The 23,383-nt window shown below is 43.0% G+C and overlaps 1 protein-coding gene across 1 annotated transcript in view; it reads left to right on the forward strand.

Moving 5' to 3' along the window:
• Positions 1 to 23,383, forward strand: part of TRPM7 (transient receptor potential cation channel subfamily M member 7) — a 1,848,525-nt gene that overhangs the window by 1,420,659 nt on the left and 404,483 nt on the right. Inside the window, exon 26 of the mRNA XM_044076371.1 lies at positions 5,045 to 5,085. Coding sequence (XP_043932306.1) covers positions 5,045 to 5,085 — 41 coding nt within the window. The remainder of the gene's footprint in view (positions 1 to 5,044; positions 5,086 to 23,383) is intronic.

Genomic DNA, 23,383 nt, shown 5'->3' on the forward strand with positions numbered 1-23,383 from the left:
AGACATGAGATAAACAGGGAGGCATGCAGCAGTGGATGAAAGGTACACCTCAACAGTTATACAAGACGGGCCATTTTATGGAATGCAGATACATAATGCAGGACTTCAGTCTCTCGTACTTCTGTTTACACAATGTTAGAACAGGAAAAATCCCTTCCATTTACATTGTTAGTATTTTGTACTGACGAACTTCCTAGCCACTTATAAAATACACAACACCTTTACTGAAAAGTAATCCTTAAATGATTCCGAATGAGAGCATCTAGACTGCCAAACGGATGCTGTTCAGATTTCATTATCCTAATGCGCTTTTGTCTTGGGCAAGTGTATGTAAGTTGTGGGAGCTGTTGTACAGAGCCCTTTTCATATCATTTGTAACTTTGAGAGAAACACTGTTCTTTTGGTCAAGGAATGGCTTCAAGCACAATCATGGAATTGTTTGCCTTGAGCTTTTGGAGCTCCTCAGGAATCTGTACAATTGGTATAATGCATTATGGAGCCTCCTACCCAAAGGGAGCAGAAAGAATTGAATGTCCATGCCCTCTTATGTGGAAACACAGATTAGATTCTTTCCAGCTGCTATTTATTTTCTGAAGCATAAGGATCTGTTGGAGGGGGAGGGATCTTGGTGTTCATTCTCCTTTCAAGGTTGCGGTGCCTAGTCCTGCTTAGCTTGTCTTCCAAAATATTTTTTTTCTTTTTGTTTTTCTACCAAAATATGTTGATCTAATGAAATGAAGTTTGATGGGTGGCGGCCTAGTTAGGAAGTTATGACCCAAGCCATCAGAACCACTCTTTAGAGCTGGCAGGGGTGCATAGCCCTTTATTTGTTTGTTTGACAAATGGTTGTGTTGTCTATTACAGTGTTTATAGTCAGTTTAGTAGAATGCTTTGAAGGACCTCAAGGCTAATCATCTCTTTTAAGATGATATGCATAGTTCATAGTTCAGTACTAGTATAAGTACCCTTTTGGGTCATTTTAAGCCTAGCCAGTTACCCCATGTAATAATCAAACCCTGCACCTTGGGTCTGTAAGGTAAACACCTTAACCATTATACCAGTCACCCATTGTGAACCATTGAACTGTTCTACCACCGTACATATTATCCCTTGATTTGCTTCCTTTTGCTGGCATTATCAACAAAACTCCTTCCTGATGGTGGTGATCTGAGACATTAATTCACGTAGAGGGTGACTGCTTATCCGAAAGATTCCTAAGGTATTACTGCACTTTCACTATGGGTAGCCCAGCTAGGGGGCCATTAATGTAGATTCTGACATGTGGCCTGGGACATCCTGACTGATAGGTGATTTCTCAGATCCAGATATGCAAAATAAACCTTTATCTGAAAGACTTCATTTGCCCTGTTCCATGTCCTGCAAGTTCTTCCCATAAAACCTTTGTTCTTTCTGGTGTTAAGATCAGTCTGGGCAAGATTATAGAGTGCCTCAAATTACTTAGTTCATGACGTACCTGAGAGATCTCTTAGTGTCCTCCATCAAGGTTACTTAAGTTAAACAGCCATAAATTTAAGGGGATGGCTGAATTCTTTAGGTCCTAAGTTGGGCAGATGCCAAAAGCTAAGCATTTTGTGAACATCATGCGTGTAATGGCCAGGCAGTTGGTCCAGGTAAATTTAAAAGTTTTGTTTTCCTGTTATGACCCTCTAACACAGTCTGTGGTTTATGTGGAAAGGAATGTACAGATACACATCTGTCAAGTACATAATCACCAATAGGGACCTTGGTGGAAGGAGGGGAAGCAGGGACTGGAGAATAAATATGTTGAATGTGGTGACCTTTAAGACATTACTCAGCTTTGGTAAGTCTAGAGCGGGTCTCCAAAGGTCCTCTTCTTTGTAACCAGAACTTGCAGTCCTGTATATTGTGTATCTGGATTCAGTAGAGATGGCCTGGGGATTGCTGTTATGGGCACTTCCAGCCGAATCTGGTCTTGGGGGGCATTGGAGGCAACCCAATTAAAGTTGGAAACTGCTCAAATTCCAACTTGTATCCTGTGGCTGTAATCTTTCTTGCCCAATTGTCCAGAGTCAGACTTAATCATTTTTTTCTGAAGTGGGACACTCTGACTGTTAGGGGGATTGAGAGTATAGTTAGCCCTGTTGCATATGATCCAGGAGGAGGCTAACTTCCCTTTCACCAACTTTGCTGCCTTCTTGAATCTCTGCCACTTCTCAGTGCTGTCTTCTTATCAAAGGCTGTTTTCTGCCTAAACGGGTTAGCTGCTGATTATCTTCAGAATGAGGTCTGTTGTTTCATTGAGTATATCTTTTTCAGAATGAGGTGTGTTGTTTCATTGAGTATATCTTTTTCAGAATGAGGTCTGTTGTTTCATTGAGTATATCTTTTTCAGAATGAGGTGTGCTGTTTCATTGAGTATATCTTTTTCAGAATGAGGTCTGTTGTTTCATTGAGTATATCTTTTTCAGAATGAGGTGTGTTGTTTCATTGAGTATATCTTTTTTCAGAATGAGGTCTGTTGTTTCATTGAGTATATCTTTTTCAGAATGAGGTGTGCTGTTTCATTGAGTATATCTTTTTCAGAATGAGGTCTGTTGTTTCATTGAGTATATCTTTTTCAGAATGAGGTCTGTTGTTTCATTGAGTATATCTTTTTCAGAATGAGGTCTGTTGTTTCATTGAGTATAGCTTTTTCAGAATGAGGTCTATTGTTTCATCGAGTATATCTTTTTCAGAATGAGGTCTGTTGTTTCATTGAGTATATCTTTTTCAGAATGAGGTCTATTGTTTCATCGATTATATCTTTTTCCGAATGAGGTCTGTTGTTTCATTGAGTATATCTTTTTCCGAATGAGGTCTGTTGTTTCATTGAGTATATCTTTTTCAGAATGAGGTCTGTTGTTTCATTGAGTATATCTTTTTCAGAATGAGGTCTGTTGTTTAATTGAGTATTATTATATCTTGCTATAGGTTGATGGTAAAAGTGTTTCACTGACTGTGCTGTCTTCCCTTTTTTCTACTAATTTTTTGAAAGTTTTTTTGAAGTTCTTATGCAGAGGGATGTCCAGTAACTGCTCCTTAACATCTTGTCTCATGGGATATATCCTTAGCCAAGTTATGCCCATGAGTAACTGGACCTGTTGCTGCTGCTCTGCCGCAGATATCAGTAGCATTACATGTACACTTAATGACATGCTTGCCAGCTTTGAAAGACATTTTTAATCTGTAGACTCCTGACTCTCAGGGCTTCAAAAGAAGTTTCTGTTGGCATTTCCTCTACTTGCTTGAGGGTCTCTGTTTTGTATGTGATTATATGGGTGTGGCAGTTAATGGCATAGAAAGCTAAGGTGGAAGCAGTATGTACTATGTTTTCAGAATGATCTAGTACTTTATACATGTTAAGATTTATGCAAACCCTAAATCAAGCTGTAGCACATTTAAGTAACATGCTTTAGTAAAGCCTTACCAAACTAAATGGATCACTGCCCTTTGTCATCTCGCAAGATGTCAATATTGCTCTCCCATATGGGGACAGTTTACAGACTTAAAGAATTAATTTTAAAACTTAACTAGTTAATTCTGAATCTGCCACTCTACTTTAAAAGTAAAAAAAACAATGGTGATGTGTGTCTGGTGGCGGCAGCCACTTAGCTATGGTCTGTGGCTACCCTGATTGGAACATCAGTTTATCTAGTCCATTCAGCTCCCAGTCTATTTTTTCATACTTACAAGGTGAAAGGAAGCATTTTCTACATATTTTGGATGTACACAGACAGACATTTATAGTGCATCACAGCTTGCACAGTGATCCCACTATACTTAATCAAGCTAACTGCAAAAACAAAATTCAGAATACAGTACAAAAATGTATATGACTTTCAGTAGCCAAAAAAATCTGCTACATCTAAAATCTACAGTAAAATACATAATAACAACAGATGTCCACATGCTTCCAAACCTACTACCCCAAAACACACACACTTGTCTTAAGGAAAAAAGTGTAAAACATAACAAGTACACATGCAACCAAAAAGATAGCTCACACTACCAAACCAAAAGCAAGAAAAAAAAATAATCACACAAAAGTACCATCCAACCTAGAGTATAAAACAGGACAATGAACCACATGCAAATGTAGGATAAGTGTCTGGCTTATGTATTACATTTTGCCATGGTTGTTATAATAAACCCCTGCATGGTATTATTTCAGTGTTGTGTGACAGTCGCAACTTGAACAACTTATTTTAGAAATGCTTTTGCATAAAACTGCCGTATGGACTGCTGTGCCCACTTCCTTACCAAGTACAAGTTGGAATCACAGTTCAGAGGCATGGCAGGTTTTCAGCAAGTTTTGTGGTACAGAGGATTCAGTTAGCTTTCCACTTCTTAGGAGTAACTAAGTACTGCTTAGGTGTTTACTCAAATCTTTCATTTTGTCTCAACACTGACCCTGCTAGAAGCAGATAGCACATTTTTTGTGTCTTTTTGAGAGAAAATGCTTATATAATCATTGCACAATGTCTTGGCATTGCACTTGGACCCTTGCTAAGAGTGAGGTCTCCAGAGGGGAAAAAAAGATGCAGAACAGTGACTGTAAGAAGAACCTAACAATATCATGGAAGGTTACCAAGTGAAAAGGTAAAAAGTCTGTTACTTTTCATATGTACATGAGGTAGGCATGCTTTTATCCACAGGAAAAGAAAAACACTTCTTAAACAGTACTTGACAAGACTTTTGTAACTGTTTGAATTCTTTTGTATTAAGTACTTCCATTTTCTGTTTTGCATCACTGTTAGAAAAGAAAATATTTACTGTGACATTTCAAACATTTTGGCTAAATTGGTTACGTGCAGATCAGTATTAGGACTTCTAACGTATTGGGTTACATTTTTTTCTGAGACCATTTCTGTAATGTATTGCTTGAATTCCAGCAGATCAAACCTGTGAATAAGGTTTCTCACAGTACAAAACCTTATTCACATGAATGTATCTGCAAAACATGACATTTATAATAAAAAAAAAAAAAAAGTTTGTAAAAAATGTTTTTTTTGTTTTATTGCAGGAAATATTAAAAGACAGGGCATCTGTAAACACTGCACAAAAGTAAGTAGATTTACCTTTGAGAGGTCAGTACTGCTTTTTGTATTATGTATAAATCTCCTTGTTGGTATGTGAATGAAGAAAAGCAGTGAACATAAGTGTCTGAGTGCAGCTGCAGCACTGGTCTTCCTAACCCTTTAAGTCATTTCCACTCACACTGACCTTCATCTTACTTAGTCTACTTTCAGCCTCTCATCCATGCTCTGTTACACTTTTAAATATCATTTAGCTTTTGCAGTATTTGGGCGTAGTGCAGGGAATGAAAAATTCCTGTGGTTACTCAGCAACTACAGATTATTTTGACATTAAGTTTCTTCACTGTTGTGCTCTTCAATGACAATTCATGTGCTTGGGTGTATATTAATTCAGCAAAAAGTCACTTCAACGAACACCATTTCTTTGGAAATGCTGTTCATTGAATCCCGCTCTCATGGGGGACTGCCCCCCCCCCCCACTAATTATACATATCAACTACATGATCACACTACAGTGAGGAAAAGGCAACGTTCCCGATCTCCACTGTACCACAATCTCAGTATGAACAGTTCAACGTACAACATCTTCGATATAAGTGAACCGAAAATGCCATTCGCTGAACTGGTAGGGAACCCATGTGGCTTCTTCTCATGGCGTTCTTTAACACCTCGTACTTCAGTTTCTTTTATAGTCTTTTTTTACCTTTGCAGTTAATTGCAGGAGAAGTTTATTTAATTAATTTGTGTTTATTCGTTAACTAAGTAAACCTGTTAGATGGAACTTCCTGTTTTTGGAGAATGCATGATTAAGTGACATGCTTAAAGCCACATAGTAGGCAAAGGGATATTGAAGAGCTCAAGCCAAGGCTACTGACTGAAGTTTAACATCTCTTAGAATTTAATAATTTCTATTAAACTGCCATAGTCTGAGTCAGGAATGTGCTGTCGTAGCTCACCAAAACTGCCTTTGGATTTCACTGAGGCTCATTTCTGCTTACCTTCTTATTTTCTGTGTTCATCTGCCACCTAGACGTAAAATACATTGCCTTCATTTTGTATAAAGATGAACTAGTTATTTGGTTATCGCCCAGTGCCCACATTGTGTTGACTTGCATATCTGAAGTAGTTACTTCATTTGCTCTGCAACCTGTGGGTATCGGATCCAATAGCTTTCCAAGCTACAAGATCCGAGCTCCTAGCTCCTCCCCCTACCCATAATCCCCTGCTATGTGCTACATTACCTCAGATCGTTTTTTGCTGCGGCTGAAGCAGCTACTTTTGAGGAGCTCCTTGGCTTTTGGTGAGATTGAACCTTTTCTTTTTCTGTCAAAAAAAAAAAATCTTTTTTCTAGTTGTGAGACTGTGTAGTTTCTGGGTTAGTTATCTGTAGTGTAGTTTAGTTAGATATCTTTGTTCCCCTTTTCTAACTAGTTTTTCTGGTAGTTCCCGCCTTTCACCTTCCCCCCTCTTAGTGTTTGGGTGTGTTCTTGGTGTGAGTGGTGTTATGGCTGAAGGGCCTAAAGCGGTGTTCTCGAAATGTACTGAGTGTGGCCATAAGCTTTCGCCGGCAGATGGCCACACTCAGTGCGTTTTATGCTTGGGGACGGCCCACTTGTCATCGGCCTGCACAATCTGTGCGGCCTTTAATCCCCGAGCTATCAGGGACAGGAAGAACAAGCTGATCCTGGCGGGCTTGTTGTCTCAGGAATCGGCTTCTTCTTCCTCCCCCTCTCAGGCACAGGCTGTCTCAGCAGCCCTCGTGCCTTCTGTGCCCCCGACTCAACCTGGGACTCAACCTCCCTCTTTGGTTGTGAGTTCGGGGGATTCAGGTACCTCCACTACGGTGGAGAAAAGGCATAAGGACAAGGGACATAAGTCCCACAAAAGGCGGGCTGAGACTCAACCCTCAACCCCGCCGTCTAAACTGGCTAGGTCTCCCTCAAGGGTCTCCGGATCCTCCCCCTCTCGGCTCCGTTCGCCTCATTTTTCTCCGGAGATGGAGGAGGAGGATCGGTCTCCCTCGAGGTCGTCGAGGCGGCCCTCCCGGCCCACCTCGACGACTTCTTCAAGATCAACCAGAAGCCTCACTGAAGCAGATATGGATCGGATGATGCACCGATTCATCCAGACCCAAATGCAGATGGGGGTGCTCTTGCCTCCCCCCCCCTCTGGGGGGGAGCGCGGCCCCCATGTTTGCTCTGATTATTCCTTCTCCGACCCGTTTTCGGGTCTCGGAGTTATCGGATCCGGGCCCTTTCGGAACCGTGGATTCGTCTGCGCCGATAGCTCCGGTCGCTTCGACGCAGACTGTGCCTTCCAGTCTGTCGGATCCGAGCTCTCGGGGCCGAGGGCTGAGCATCGGATCCAGGGGAGCTGGTGTGTCTTCGGCTCCGTTGGGTTCGGAGCACACCTCTCTTGGCTCCGGCTGCATCGGCTCCGACCCCGATCCCTATCTCGGAGCCGAGGAGATTGCTCTCGGAGCCTGGCGAGAGTAGCTCTCCTTCGGCTTTTGAGGTTGTGGAGAGGGTACTGTCGAGGACCTCCAGGTCCCTGGTTCGGGCGTAGGATCCTCCCGTACCCCCGCTGCATGTGGGTCTATCCTCCATCATCCGACCATCGGGACAGCCTGCTCAAGCCCTCCAGTTGGTTCCCTTGGAGGAACAGGACCTTTTTGCGGATGGTCACCCTCCAATCTATTCTCCCCCTTCTGTGGCAGAACGACTGGATGTGCTCTATAGACCTCAAGGATGCGTACTGCCACATCTTGATGGACAGACGATCCAGAAGGTTTCTCCGCTTCCGGCTGGGAGCCAGTCATTACCAGTTCAGGGTTCTCCCGTTCGGCCTCACCTCAGCCCCCAGGGTGTTCACCAAGGTCATGGCAGTGGTTGCCGTCCACCTGAGACTTCAGGGCATTCAGGTCTTCCCGTACCTAGACGACTGGCTCCTTACCGCCACCAACAGGCATCAGCTCTGCGTGGCAAGAGATTATGCTCTGACCCTTGTCCAGAGCTTAGGCATCTCTGTAAACCTCCAGAAATCCTCTCTTTGCCCTAGCTAAACAGCTTGTCGTGTCAGGTGCTAATTCTTCTTCAAAGTCCGGCCCCGGAGGCAAAATTAGTTGTGAGGGCACTAGGATCTATGGCAGCAGCGATCAGTCTCGCCCTTCACGCGCGTCTGCGAATGAGGATTCTGCAGTGGACCCTTCAAGTTCAGTGGTCCCTGCTACTCCATCCGTTGAATACTCCGATTCCTCTAAGCAGAGTTTGCAGGCACTCCCTTCTTTGGTGGCTCCACGCCCCAGAGCTGAGGCAAGGGAGGCCTTTTGTTGTCCCCCCTCCCCCCCCAAGCCTCGCTGACCACGGACGCTTCTCGTCTCGGGTGGGGGGGGCATTGTTCGGGCAGAACCGTCCAAGGCACGTGGACTCCCCTGGAGACCGCTTTGCATATCAATGTCCTAGAGATGAGGGCGGTGCTTCTAGCATTGCAAACTCTCCACAACCTTCTACCTCTGGGTACTATTGCAATCCAGACAGACAACATGTCAGTTGTCTGGTACATAAACAAGCAAGGAGGAACCAGGTCCTACCCACTTTGCCGGGAGGCTATGAGAGTGTGGGAATGGGCGATATCCACCAACCGCTTTCTGGTAGGAACGCACATTCCGGGTCGGTCCAACATTTTGGCGGACAAACTGAGCAGAGTGATTCTCACTCCGTACGAGTGGTCTCTCAATCCATCTGTTGCGAAGCAGATCTTCCGCAAATGGGGTTGGCCTTGCTGCGATCTTTTTGCTTCTCCTTTAAACACAAAATGCAGCGAGTACTTTGCAATACTTCCCCCCGAAGGGGAGAATTCCAGAGACGCTCTAGTCCATGCTTGGCCGCCCGGTCTACTTTATGCTTATCCCCCCCTTCCGCTCATGACCAAGTTCATACAGAAAGCCTGTCAGTTGGGGAGCAGAGTTATCCTCATAGCCCCATTCTGGCCTCGCCAGATCTGGTTCCCTTACCTGCGGTCTCGCAGTGTATCTCCGCCATGGATACTGGATGCCATTCCAGACCTGATTTCGCATCCGGCGGGATACCAACCCCCAAACCTGGTGAACCTCAAGCTTGCGGCTTGGTTGCTCCAGTTCCACTGATGGCCAGGACTCCCAGTATCTCATCTCCTGTTAAGGCCATTCTTGTCACAGCACATAAGCCGACTACTAGGAAGATTTACTACAGCAAATGGAAACGTTTCTCTGTCTGGGCTAAAGATAGAGGCCTGGATCCATTTACAGTTCCTATTCCTACTATTCTAGACTTCCTGTCGCTGATATTTAGACAAGGAGCAAGTGCTTCTAATTATTTTTACTTAGCCCACCATCTTCAATGACTTCTGCTTTCAAGTAGTGTTAATTGGCAGCCATCTCCCATTTCCATGTAGGAGACAGACTAGGATCTTTGGCTTCTACAAAGTTATGTAAAACCTTCTTGTGGGGCGTTTTCCTCTTGAAGCCTCCGGTGAAAGTGGTGGTGCCTCCATGGGATTTGACCTTAGTCTTACAAGCCTTGACAGGCCCAACCTTTGAACCCGCGGCTTTGATTCCATTAAAATTCTTGTCCTGGAAAACAGTCTTTTTGGTGGCCATTACTTCAGCCAAAAGGGTGTCAGAACTTCAAGCTTTATGTATGAAGCATCCTTATCTAATTTTTCACAAGGATAGAGTGTTCCTCAGGACTAATCCGTCGTTCTTACCTAAGGTGGCTTCGGAGTCAAATATCAATCAATCAATAAACTTACCCGTGTTCTTCCCAAATTTTCAGAATAGAGGAGAATACAAATTGCATAAATTGGATGTGCACAGACAACTGCGTTTTTACCTGCACAGGACTAAGGATTTTCACAAGTCGGACCAGTTGTTCGTGTCATTTGCTAAATCGGCCATGGGTAAGGCCATTTCCAAAGTGACTGTAGCAAATTGGATTTGTCAATGCATAGACCACGGGTACTTATCTGCAGGCAAACCGGTTCCTACGGGAATTCGCGCTCACTCTACGAGGGCTGTGGCCACCTCTGCAGCCTTCTGGTCTAGGATCCCCTTGGGTGACATATGCTCTACAGCTACCTGGTCCTCTTCACATACGTTTATTTCTCATTATAAGTTGGATATGGTATCGAGAGGTAGGGCTTCCTTTGGCTCTGCGGTGCTTCAGAATATCCTTCCATAAGGCCGCCCAGGGTTTTTCCCTAGGTAGCTGGGGACTCTGTCCCACAGGTTGCAGAGCAAATGAAGTAACTACTCCAGATAAAGAAGTTATGTACTCACTATAACGTTCCATCTGAGTAGGTACTTCATTTGTCTGCAACCGACCCCCCCTGCCATCCCCCGAACCTTTCGGGATTCCTGATCACCAAAGAAATCTTTGTTCTGCTTTTGGACAGTTATCTGGTGTTACTTCTTCTATCGAAGGTAGGAGTTGTGTAAGAGGCAAAAAAATTTGATCTGAGGTAATGTAGCACATAGCAGGGGATTATGGGTAGGGGGAGGAGCTAGGAGCTCAGATCTTGTAGCTTGGAAAGCTGCCGGCTCGGATCCGAGATCGGATCCGATACCCACAGGTTGCAGACAAATGAAGTACCTACTCAGATGGAACATTATGGTGAGTACATAACTTCTTTTTATTTTAGTTAGGTTTCTTAATGGTATGTTTCTGAAACATAAACTGTTATCCTGGAAACTGTGCTGTTTTTTATTGCTGGTAAACTAGTGAAGCCCACAATCCTAAGTTTTTGTAGAATCCTAATAGGCAGTATGTGTTGTATGGTGAAGATGTAGGTGCAAAAACAACTTGGTGGAACTGTTTTATCATTCTGTCACCATGACAGTAACTGTTCCTATCATTCTGTCACCATGACAACTGCAAACTGCAGAATTGCAGGCAGTTCAACATCTGTTACAAGACCATCAAATTTCTTTGTCCTAAGGCTACAGTGGTCATTTGTAAAGGGGAGTAGAGTAATATTGATTGCCTAGCATAAATGTAGGCTAATTATTTTTACTTAGCCCACCATCTTCAATGACTTCTGCTTTCAAGTAGTGTTAAACATGGGCTTTTATAGGTTTTTTTAAGCTTATGTCCAAGGAGACTGATGGGAGGGTAATGCTGGTCCCATATTGGGTAGTTTTTCTCACATGCCCAAGCTGAAAATGTGATGTCACCTGTCCATTCATCCAGAGTACTTGTAAGGGTCATTGGGGAACGATTCTGTTTGAGCTATAGGGACATGTATTCAAAAAATGGGGAATAATTTAGGTTTAGGTACTTGTCATGTCATCTAGCAGTGTTGATGTGATAATATAGGTTTTGATCTGTAGAAGAGATGTTTGCTTTACCATAGGCTGTCTTTAAGTGAAGAACTTCAAAGAGTGCTTGGTCATTTATAGTATGAAAAGCTACATAGAGATCAGTCCTCAAAGTATGAATGTCATTGAGTTAGAAGGACAAGTCTTTTGTTTGTCAGAGTAGGAAAGGCAGTAAGACATGAGATATTTTTAGTGAATAACTACTGAGGTCTGTTATGCTGGTGTAGGTGCATAGTGAGAAACATGATAAAGGAAGAAGATTCTGTATTCAGTTGTGGACCTAAAAAGGGAGGAATAAAGTGGAACTATAGCTTTGAAGCCTGAGGAAATACTATGAGCAATAATGTGTACAAGGTAGAAGGATTTTCTACAGAGACATGGTATTCCAAGTAGTGTGCGTTATCAACAAAGGTGCCTGCATCCCTGATAGCTGTGTCTGATTTAAGTGGAGTATTATGTATATGGTAAGCAGGGCATGATGCTAGATATGCTAAAGGAAACTAATCTTCCATTAAGGCTAAGCCCATTATGGTGGACTGGCTAGCAGTTTTTATGTGTGTGTGTGTGTGTGTGTGTGTGTGTTTGTGTTTGTGTGTGTGTGTGTGTGTGTGTATACACACACATATATATATATATATATATATATATATATATGTATGCATATGTACACACACACAAGCCAAAGTGTAAAAAGGGGGCACAGACAAACCATTCAGTAAAAAACTACAAGAAAGATCCAGCCATGTTAGTCTTCACCATGTAATACCTTAAACCTCCTGTAGTGGAGGTCCTTGGGATATATGTAAATGGCCCCTAAGTACATAATATTGTTTCATAGGTTCATAGGTTCATACCAGGCTATCTGCCCTAGGGCATTTATAAGCCTAGCCAGAGTGTGTTTGGCTTTCTCCACCCATTTTAAATTAATTTTGCTATGCCCTTTTTCGAGGTTAGTATACTGTGCCTCTGTCTAACAGTGACACAGAAGTGATACCCGGGGTAAACCTACGATCTCCCATCCACTCATCAAGATTCCTCTTGAAGAGAGTCAATGAGGGACTCTGCCTAACCTGGACTGGGATTTTATTCCAGAGTGAAGGGAGCCTCTGGGTTATGAATCTGTCCCTCCAGCATGTCCTATTTATTTCAGTGCTGAGGTTCAAGTCTCGAGCGTAGCTCGATGGGATTTGGATTTTCTGAGGTGCAGCATGTCCATTAATTCCGGGTTGGACATGGCTTTATACGTCAGGCACAGATCACCTCTGAGCAGGCGGTATGCCACTGAGTAGAGCTGGAGTTTCTTTAACCGGGCAGCATATGGCATCTGTTTGAGCCCTATGATCCTCTTGGTGAGGTACTTTTGGGGTCTTTCCAGTTGCTGCAGGTGTCTGGTAAGGTACACCCGGAAAGGAACATTGTACTCAATTATGGGCTTGATGAGGGATGAGTAAAGAGGCACGATGACCTCCCCTGATCTAGATGTGAATCCCTTCATGATTAGGTGGGCTATATAAAATGTTTTTCTAACCACTTTGGCCACGTGGTTGCCAAATGAGAGATTGCTATCAACTTGGGTCCCCAGGTCCCTAATTACTTCTTCTATACTTAATGGATTACCAGCTATGTGGTAATTTGTGGGCACTTTGTTTTTGCCAAAGGGGATGACTATACACTTTTTGGCGTTTAGCTTGAGGACATGGCTCTGGCACCAGTTGTCTGTTTCTATGAGGCCCTTTTGGAGGATGCCTGTGTTGGCTGGAGAGTCGATTATGGCGCCCAGTTTGCAGTCATCTGCGAACTTAGTCAGCCACAGTCCTTCCGTGTTAGCCTGTACCTCCGAGAAATATATACCGAACAAGAGAGGTCCCAGGACTGAGCCTTGTGGGACGCCACTTGTAACTGGTTTGGAGTCTGACATGGCTCCAGCAATTCTAACCATGTGGGTTCTGTCCTTGAGCCAGTTTGCAACCCATCTAGTGACATAGGGGTTTATATTTAAGCTGGTGAGCTTATCTATAATGCCCGAGTGGAGTAATCTATCGAAGGCTTTTGCGAGGTCCAGGTAGGCTGTGTGGACCACCTTCCCCTCATCAATGGCCTTGGTGACTGTTTCAAAGAAATCAACCAGGTTTAAGAGGCAGGATCTGCCCTTAACAAAGCCGAACTGGGTAGGATCCAGTGTCTGTAGGTCCCCAATATCTTTATTTATGAGGTCCATGATGATCCTTTCCATAGCTTTGCAGACTAAGCTAGTCAGGCTTATGGGGCGATAGTTTCCAGAATCCGTTGAGGCACCACCTTTGTGGAGAGGGACCACTGTTGCTGTACGCCACTCTTTGGGTACATATCCTGTAGTAAGGCAGCTACATGACTTCTGAATGCCCATGACTGTTTACTTTGTAAGTCTTTCTGGGTACATTCAGGCCAATAAAGCCATACTCCACTAGCTTGTTTCATACTTTTTTGACCTCATCATACAGCATAAGACGATTGTCTGGCTATTATAGATATATATATTTATAAAACAGCTGGGCAAAACTTAAAGACATGGAACGGCAACCAGTCGAGCACAATATGTAGATCAGCATCCATTCAAAAAAACAAAACAAAAGAACAAATCTTGTTTTTTGCAAGGGGAATCCCCCCTGCATTCACCATGTGGTGGCTGTGCACCCCCCGACCCCTGCTAATTATATATACTAACTCTGAGATCACAATACAGTGGGAAAAGGGCAAATTCCTCAGTCCCCACTGTACTGCAATTTTACAAAAAACAATTACCAGCATGTACAATCAGCTGTCCTGGCAGCTTTCCAGGTTCAACAAGTTGCCAGGAACTCTCATATGTGTGTACGTGTGTGTGTGTGTGTGTGTGTGTGTGTGTGTGTGTGTGTATATATATATATATATATATATATATATATATATATATATATATATATGTGTGTGTGTGTGTGTGTTTGTAGTGAAAGCAAAACAAATTGAGGAGGAACCGTTTTGTAATAACAGTTTAGATAGAGGGGTGAGACAGAGTGAGAGTATGACAAAAGTTTAATAGTACTATGCTAGGAAGGATGCCGAGATTAGGTGATGTGATTAGATGACAAACATTGACACCTGGCAAATTCATGGAGTTGGGTTTTAGTTGAGTTTGGAACTCTGGGTAAGATGTGGTGTTTATTTATGGATGCGATGGATTCGCAGAGTATGGGTCGAAGCATGGAAGAGGAATAGTTGATTGGTTGGCGCTTTATTTTGGGGTGTAGAATAGATGCAGTGTAGTTCTGGCTTCTGATGCTGTACGAGGGTGTTTGCCTAAGTAGTTTAGCTGTTAAGGTTGAGAAAGACCGGGTATGTAGAAGTTTAGTTGTGATCCTTGGAGAAGGTCAATCCTTTGATCTGGGAGCCACTTCTCCTCTTCCATAGTTTTGCAGTGCTGCTCATGTTTAGAAAGAGAGGGAGATGACTCTACACATTTTGTAGTTGAGTTCTTGGATTTGTGTGGAGTTTTCTGAAGCTGATGTGAGTGTGGGAAAGCATGGTTCCAGCTGGGAGAAAAGAAAGCCTTTCCTTATTGCAGGTATTGATATTTTAGACAGAAAGTGGGAGATTTTTTCGTCCAAAATAGGAGGAAATTAACTTTTTTCTTTGTGTTGTGAAAGTGGATAGAGAAGCTTAGTGATGGGATCAAGCCAAATACCTATGTATTTGAAACTGTTAACATTTAATTTGGGTTTATTATAAATGATGAGGGATCTTGTGTTTCTGTTTGATGCCAAAAATCATGGTTTTAGTTTTACTGGAGCTGAATATGAGATGTTCATTATTCCCACTGCCGCATTGACATTTGGGTTATCTGCCAAGGTACCCCACTACTGGCCAGCTTTAAAAAGCTCAGCATCTCCTCCATCTCTTTCTGTGACAGCTGATTGGCTGAGGATATCCTAAGAGAATAAACCTTTAGCTGTCACATGAAGTTTATGTTCACTGTTTTTCTGCCATCCAGAGAAGAAAGTCTTCTGACTGTTCACAAGATCCAGTGCTGGTTTTCCATATTACTGCTCACATAAGCAATATTTGTTTGTTTGCCTTCTGTCTTTGACAAATTCATGTTTTTACTGTCTCTTAGAAACTGTCAGTATTTCTCTTAGAAGTACAGTATGTGTGTGTGCTGTCAGACAATAGGGGCTGTCTCATGCAGTTAGAACTTCAAATTAATCGCATCTCTATTTGCTTTATTCTTATCTTTTGACAGGAAAATATTGCTGAACATGGGATTTTTCAAATTTATAAATTATTTACTATATGTACGACTACTCTGTTTTTGATACTGGATCTCAAAGTTACTGCTAATGAAGATATTTGAATGTACTGTGGAGATTTTACTCTCTCTGACAAAGGAATTAGTTTAAATTACTATAAAACGTTATGATGTTATTTATGGCAGTTAACAGTGTGTGGAGATATTTTTTAACACTGGTTTGGCACATTGGTTGCTTTGGTGTTTGGACTTTGTGTTCTGGAAATTCTTTAACTCCTCTCAGTTGTAAAAGAATTCTGAACAGATTGCAAACTGTTCTTTGTGATAGTAGCATGGTTTGTCAAAATTTAGTTGTGTGGGGACATACTTATTACTAGAAACTTTAGATGCTCATTTTGATACATTATCTAGTACTGTCATTTTATTGGCAAGTGTTGTCTCCCCTGATTTGATGGATCCTAACTCTGGTACCCCCATCTAATTCAGTTACACCTAAAAAGAAAAATATGCCTCTGCCTACAATTTGTGATTCTGTCAGGGCTACTGCTTGGCCTGCAGGCCACTTATCTTTTGCCCTGTCTCCGTCTATTGTAGCTTTGCCAGCTACTGTGGAACAGAGTTTAGGCACATCTTCCAGAGTTGTTCCAGTACTTGGTACAGATGTGGGAGAACCAAACCCTTTAGGTGCAGGAGTAGTCTGGGGTAAGAGATTCCTTGCCAAACATAATACTGTGTCCCTAAATATTTTATCTTATAGTGAAGTTCACAGGTAAAAGAAACAAGTTTCATCCTGCAGCTGATAATCGGGTTATAGTTCTTTATAAAGCTGATGCGGTTTCCTTGGCTAATAGTGTTCTGCAGACAGCTAATTTTTGTGGTTGCGTTCACATCCATGACTCTAGTGCTAGTTTGGCTAGAGACCTTTCTGTTTCAGAGAATGAGGAATATGATGTGGACAATGGTAATTTCCTAGTTGACACCTGTGTCCAGTCACTCTTGATTCTTCCAAATGTGAACATGTTAAGTCCAAACAAGTGTTCGGTTTTCCTCAGATCATTTTCAGATTTAGTGAAATTTTTGCTTAGGAGCAGTTAGGAATGATACCAGAGCGAGCTAGGCTCGTGGAGGATGATATGCCTAATTCTCTGGCTATCCCCCCTTCTCTTCCCAGCTTTGGCAGATCTTTATAAAGCTGCCTGCAGGACACCAGTATATATTCCAGCAGTTCCTAAAAAGGCTCAGAGAAAATATAGAGTCTCATTAGATATGACTGGTCTCTTTTCTCATTTGTCTGCTGACCCAAATGAAGTTGCCCCAGTTGCCTGCTCAAACAAGTCCTTAGCTTAATCTAATCCAGCTCCTCCAGATAAAAAGGGACAATGGTTAGATCTTCAGGGTAAAGGTTTGTCAGTTTCTAGTAATCTTGCATTTCGAATATTAAATTATTAAGGCCGTATATGGAAATTTATTTTATAGTGTGCGGACAGACTGGATGATTTTGCTGCATCCTCATCCTTACCTGTAGAGCAAAAGTCTTATATGAATGGAATTGTGTCTAATTTAATTCAGGTTTTGAAACATGTTTTGAGAGGTGTGTTTGAATGTGCAGATACAGACTTGAGAAATGCTGCTTCTTTTGTTGTACTAAGACCTTCTGCTTGGGTACATAATCAGAACTTCTCTGATGATTTAAAAGCCGAAATTTTGAATGCACCTTTAAGATCAGAGTTCATGTTTGGGCCATCTGTTGTACAGATTCTCTAACAGTGGAATGGTAGAGGCAAATTAATGCATGGGGTATCTTGGATCTTTATTGTACCCATATTCTCCCCAAACAAGCTGTCTTCCTTCAAGGAGCAGAACAAGCATCCCAGCTAAGCAAAGGTCAGCAGTCAAAAAGAAAATGGCAGGAGAATAATTCTCTGAAAGCAAGCAAGCAAGAGGGGTTCCATTCCAAAAAAGGATCAACTTCCTGCAAACAAATGACTATGCCGAGTCACAGAGCAATCCTTACCCCCCCCCCCCCCCAAGGCTTTGTCTCAACCCTACAGCCTGTCTGCAAAGAGTCTCAGACAAATGGGCTCTGAAAATAATTCAGAGAGGATACACTTGGAATTCCCTCACACCCACCAGACCAGACTGAGCTCTTTCCTCAAGTGCTCCATCCCATGGTGGAAGCATGGATTTTAATTCAGAATCTTTTTGGTGCCAAAAAAGAGCACTCCTGGAGACCCATCCTAGATTTGTCCTTTCTACACATTCTAAATGTTCCAAAATTCAAAACTCTCACCTTACAGTTGGTCCTAGAGTTGCTTTCAGACCACTGTTTCATGGTGACTCTAGATTTCAAGTATGGTTATTATTATATTCCTGTTCCTTTCCATTTCAGGAAATTTGTGAGATTTGCTGTGTATGGTTTACGTTATCATTTTTCTGTATTACCATTTGGGATGTCTACTGTAACTCAAGTGTTTACAAAGCATATGTCCCCATTTGCTGCCTGTTGCAGAAACCTAGGTATCCACAGTTTTCCTTGTTTAGGTGATTTATGCAAATGCAGTATCCAGGAGTCCTTAAACAAAGTTGCATTTCTCCTTTCCCACTTGGGCTTCAGACTGAACCTTCAGAAGTCCTTCCTCACACCCTCTCAATGAATTGTTTTCCTGGGGTGTTGCATTGACAAAGTGAAACGCACAAGCTTCCTGCCAGTAGACAAAGTTCTGACTTATCAGGGCATTATCTTGGATTTCTGTCTTCTAGAAATGGTCTCAGCAAGAAAGTTCCTCAAAATTCTAGGAATGTTGGCAAGTTGCCAGACTACACATGGGAAAATTTCAATGGTACTTGAATTTTTGGACTCAACACATTCATCCCTTGGATTTCCAGGTAGTGGTATTGAGATTTGTGAAACAGGAATTGCAGTGGTGGAGGAATCAACTGTCTGTGAATCCAGGATTCCCTTTATCTCTTCAGATCTCAGTCCAATCTATCCTGACAGACTCTTCAGATTTTGCTTGGGAGTTGTGTCCATGGGAGTTCAAGTGCAAGCCTTGTGGGATCCTCAAGACATGCCAAAGCACATAAATGTAGAATGGATTTGTCTTGGACCTTTCAAAACTAAAGGTTCTCAATATCCCAAAGTTTAAAATGCTTACTTTGCAAAAAATTACTTCCCGTTATTTTGTAAGATGGCCCTGGACCAGCTCGTTTTTACCCCCACTAGAGGTAGCAACATCCTTGACCTGTTCATTACTAACATGGGCAGCCGTTCCTCTACACCAATAGTCAACGGTTAGATCCGACCACAAACGAATCACCTTGGAAATCCACTTTCCACCCCCCCCCCACCCCCCCAGTAAAGATAGCCACCATGAAAAACTTCTCCAACGTTTTGGGCTCCTAAAAACAGAGATGGCTAACTTCACGGCACCCATGCAAATGGAGAATAGTTGCATGACTGCTGAGTCATACATCAGTGCACTGTACGAACACGTACACAAATGCATGGATCTCACCATATCCAATAGAACCAAAACGCTCTCCTCCAAAAATAGGAAGCCAATCTGGTGGTCCCCTGCCATAAACAAACTGTACAACAGGAGGAGGAAACTGATGCGGAGTGAGGTGAAGTCCCAAGACTGGAAAAACTCCCTTATCAGCCTCAACAAAAAGTTGAGATCCCTCATCAAATACTCTAAAGCTGGCTATAAAAACAGAATTGCAGCAGATAGTAAAGACAACCACAAGGCCTTCTGTAGTTATGTAAAGAATCTCCACGGCAATACCCAGATTTGCTCTGAGCTACTGCACAATGGTGCCTCCTATACAGAGCCAACAGATATTGCCAATATACTGGCAGACAGATTCATTGCCAGCTTTACCTCTCTTATTCCCCAAAAGACCATTCACAATACCAGTAGATTGCCAGGCACTCAGTATTACTGCTGCACAGGTTAAAAAAGCACTGTTCAAGGCCAAGAATACATCTTTTTTGGTACCTGACAATATCCCTGGCTGTGTTTTACATGAACTACAGAGTGAACTGGCACTTCACCTGTGTGCCCTGTTCAGTCACAGCCTCACCTCAGGCTTTGTCCCTACCAAATGGTGTAATGCTATAGTCATCCCTCTTCACAAAAGAGGAGCGACTACAGACCCTGGGAACTATCGCCCCATTATCCTGACAAGTCTGATATGCAAAGCTATGGAACGCATCATCATAGACCTAATAAACAAGGATATAGGGAATCTCCAAACTCTGGATTCCACACAGTTTAGTTTTGTGAAGGGTAGATCATGCCTGCTCAACCTGGTTGACTTCTTTGAGTCAGTCTCCAGAGCCGTGGATGAAGGCAAGGTGGTTCATACAGCCTACCTTGATCTGGCCAAGGCCTTTGATACCATTCCCCACTCAGGAATCATAGAAAAACTCACTAAGCTAGGCATCGGCCCATATTTCACTAGGTGGGTTGCAAACTGGCTCACAGATAGAGCCCACAGTGTGAAAGTAGCTGACTCCAAGTCAGACTGCTGACCAGTCATGACTGGAGTCCCACAGGGTTTGGTCCTGGGTCCTCTCATGTTTGGTATCTACTTCTCTGAAGTCCAAGCCAACATGAAGAGACTCTGGCTGACAAAGTTCGCAGAAGATTGCTATAATTAACTCCCCAAGTGACGATGACATCCCAAATGGTAATACAGAAAAATGATAACGTAAACCATACACAGCAAATCTCACAAATTTCCTGAAATGGAAAGGAACAGGAATATAATAAGGACTGCTGACCAGTCATGACTGGAGTCCCACAGGGTTTGGTCCTGGGTCCTCTCATGTTTGGTATCTACTTCTCTGAAGTCCAAGCCAACATGAAGAGACTCTGGCTGACAAAGTTCGCAGAAGATTGCTATAATTAACTCCCCAAGTGACGATGACATCCTACAGAAAGGCCTGACTGAGACCAATGACTGGTGTCAAACCATGGCCTTAAGTGCAATGCCAAAAAATGTGTCATCATCCCCTTTGGGAAAAACCTGGTTCCCATGAATTACCACATCGATGGTAGTCCACTGAACACAGAAGGCGTTATAAGTGATCTGGGAACACAGGTTGACAGCAGCCTCTCTTTTGACCACCACATTGCCACTGTGGTCAGAAAGTCCTTCTATGTGGCACATCTCATTACTAAGGGTTTTGCATCTAGGAAGAAAGAGGTCATTGGCTCCCTCTACTCTTCCCTCATTAGGCCAGTCGAGTACAATGCCCCACTTGGCATGTACTTCATTAGACACCTGCAACAATTGGAGAGGCCGCAAAAGTACCTCACAAAGAGGATCCTAGGCCTTAAACACTTGTCCTGTATGGACAGACTCAAAAGATTCCAACTATTTTGTGTCTGATATCACCTACTTAGAGACCATCTCTGCTTGACTTACAAAGCCATGTCTGACCCAGCTCTGTTAGATATGCTACATCTAAAGAAATTCCAATCTCTCTGCACCACATGCTCCAGAGACCTCAACCTCATTACCACAATCAAAAGAACATGCTGGAGGGACAGGTTCATAACCCAAAGACAGCCCATGCTTTGGAACAGACTTCCCATACATGTCAAACAGAGCACCTCACTGGTTCTTCAAGAGAAATCTTGATGAGTGGATGGGAAATAGAAAATTCACCCCGGGGATCACTCCCATGGCTCTACTCGACCGAGGCACTGGGAACTAAGGTCAGGTGGCACAATGCCATTGTAATCCTATAGGCTAGGCTTGTAAAGGCTCCAGGGCCATTAGACTGGTAAACACCAATCAACCACTGGTCACTGTAGACCTAAAAGATGCTTTCCTCCACGTTCCCATTTCAGACAGTCACAGAAAATACCTAGGATTTGTAGCAACAGGCTGTCACTTCCATTTCTGTGCTTTACTGTTTGGGCTGGCCACTGCTTCCGGAGTTTTCACAAAATGCTTAGCTCCTCTGATAGCACATTGCAGAACTCTGGGATTTCATATTTACCCTCTGCTTGGATGACAGTCTTATTCAGAGAAAATTTGCACCAGAGACACCTTGCTGGTCACCATAGACTGCTTTCAGAAGTTGGGTCTCTCCTTAAATCTTCAAAAGTCACAAACTCTTTCTCAAACAAGCATCCTCTTTCTGGGACCCCACTTAGATTCAGCCCAACAGAAATTTTTCTTCCCCAGGAAAAGATATCTTTCCGGCAAACCACCTGACCAGCTTGTTTCCAAAACAACACATCTCATCCACAGAGTTTCTGAGGATTCTCAGATCTTGCATTCTCATGATGCCACTTGCAAAGTTGTACATGAGAAAACTTCAGTGGTTTCAAAAAAATGGTTGGAATAGCTTTCTCAACCCCTAGATACTATACTGCTTCTCTTTCATTGCCTGAGAAGGATCTTCTGTGGTGGAAGAACAGTATACTGTACAATTGAGGGACAAATTTCTCTTTACCAGAAGTAGACCAACTGCTCACCTTGGACAGTTTAGGTATAGCTTAGGGTACCCCACTTAGGTTCTGTGAAAGTGCAGAGCATCTTGGACACCCAAGGAGAGATACTGAATATAAATCAGGAGCTTCTAACAGTCTACCTGGCCATAAAGGCTTTTCAGTAGAATTTAAGCCCAGGGACCTTGCAGATTTGAACAGGCTACTTTTTCTTCAGCCTCATGAGGAAGATTTGGCGGCTGGCTCAAGAACCAAGGTTAACTCTCATAGAAACTTGTATTCTGGATCAGAAAAATACTGTGGCAGATTCTCTAAGCAGGGATCTTGTAGACCGCAACAAGTACATGCTGAATAGAGAGGTGTTCCCGGGCCTAACTCAAAAGTGGGGGGTCCCCTCAAGAGACCTTTTTGCTTCTTCACAGAACAGACAACTGCAGAAGTGCTGCAGTTCTGCTCCAGAACTCAACAGACATGGACTTGGAAAATAGATGCTCCCTATTTCACATAGGCAAACTAATTCCTGACTGCATTCCCACCCTTGCTTCTGATCACCAAAGTACTGCAAGTCAAGTAGGACAGACCCACCATGATCCTAATGGCCTCTTCTGGCTGAGACAACACTGGTTGTCCTTTCTCTTGATCCTCAGGGAAGATTCTGCACCCTACCACAGTAAGCAGCTCTCCTGAGCCAAGCCAAGGAATTTGTCATCCATACTTACCTAGCCACACTCAGGTTAACAGCATGTATGACTGGGTTTTGACATCATGGAATGCCTCCTATCCCACAGAAGTGGTTTCCATTCCAAAGGAGGCAAGAAACCCCAATACCAGAAAATCATAGGCAAAATGGAACCATTCCCAGTGAGACTTCATCTCAGTCTTGGAGTAACTTTCAGGCTTGCTTAGACAGGGACTTTCCTACTCCATTGTTAAAGTACATGCATATGCCATCTCAGATTGCCCGCACAGTGCTCCACTTCTCTTCTCATACTCCCACATGAAACTTTTCCAAAAATGGGTAGTTCACTTGAGACCACCCAGAAGGAACCCTTTTCTGCCTGGGATCTAAATTATGTACTACAGAAACTCACTTTGCTTCCCTTTAAGCCTGCTGCCACTGTTTTTTTAGAGGCGGTCACTTGGAGGACCACTTTCTTTATAGCTGTCACATCAGCAAGGAGGTTCTCAGAGTTACAAGCCCTCACGTGTAAAGAGCCTTTCACTGTTTGTAACAAAGACAGGGTAA

The sequence above is a fragment of the Protopterus annectens genome, chromosome 7.part0 (genome assembly GCF_019279795.1).
Source record: "Protopterus annectens isolate FY-2018-M chromosome 7.part0, PAN1.0, whole genome shotgun sequence".
NCBI lineage: Eukaryota > Metazoa > Chordata > Ceratodontiformes > Protopteridae > Protopterus > Protopterus annectens.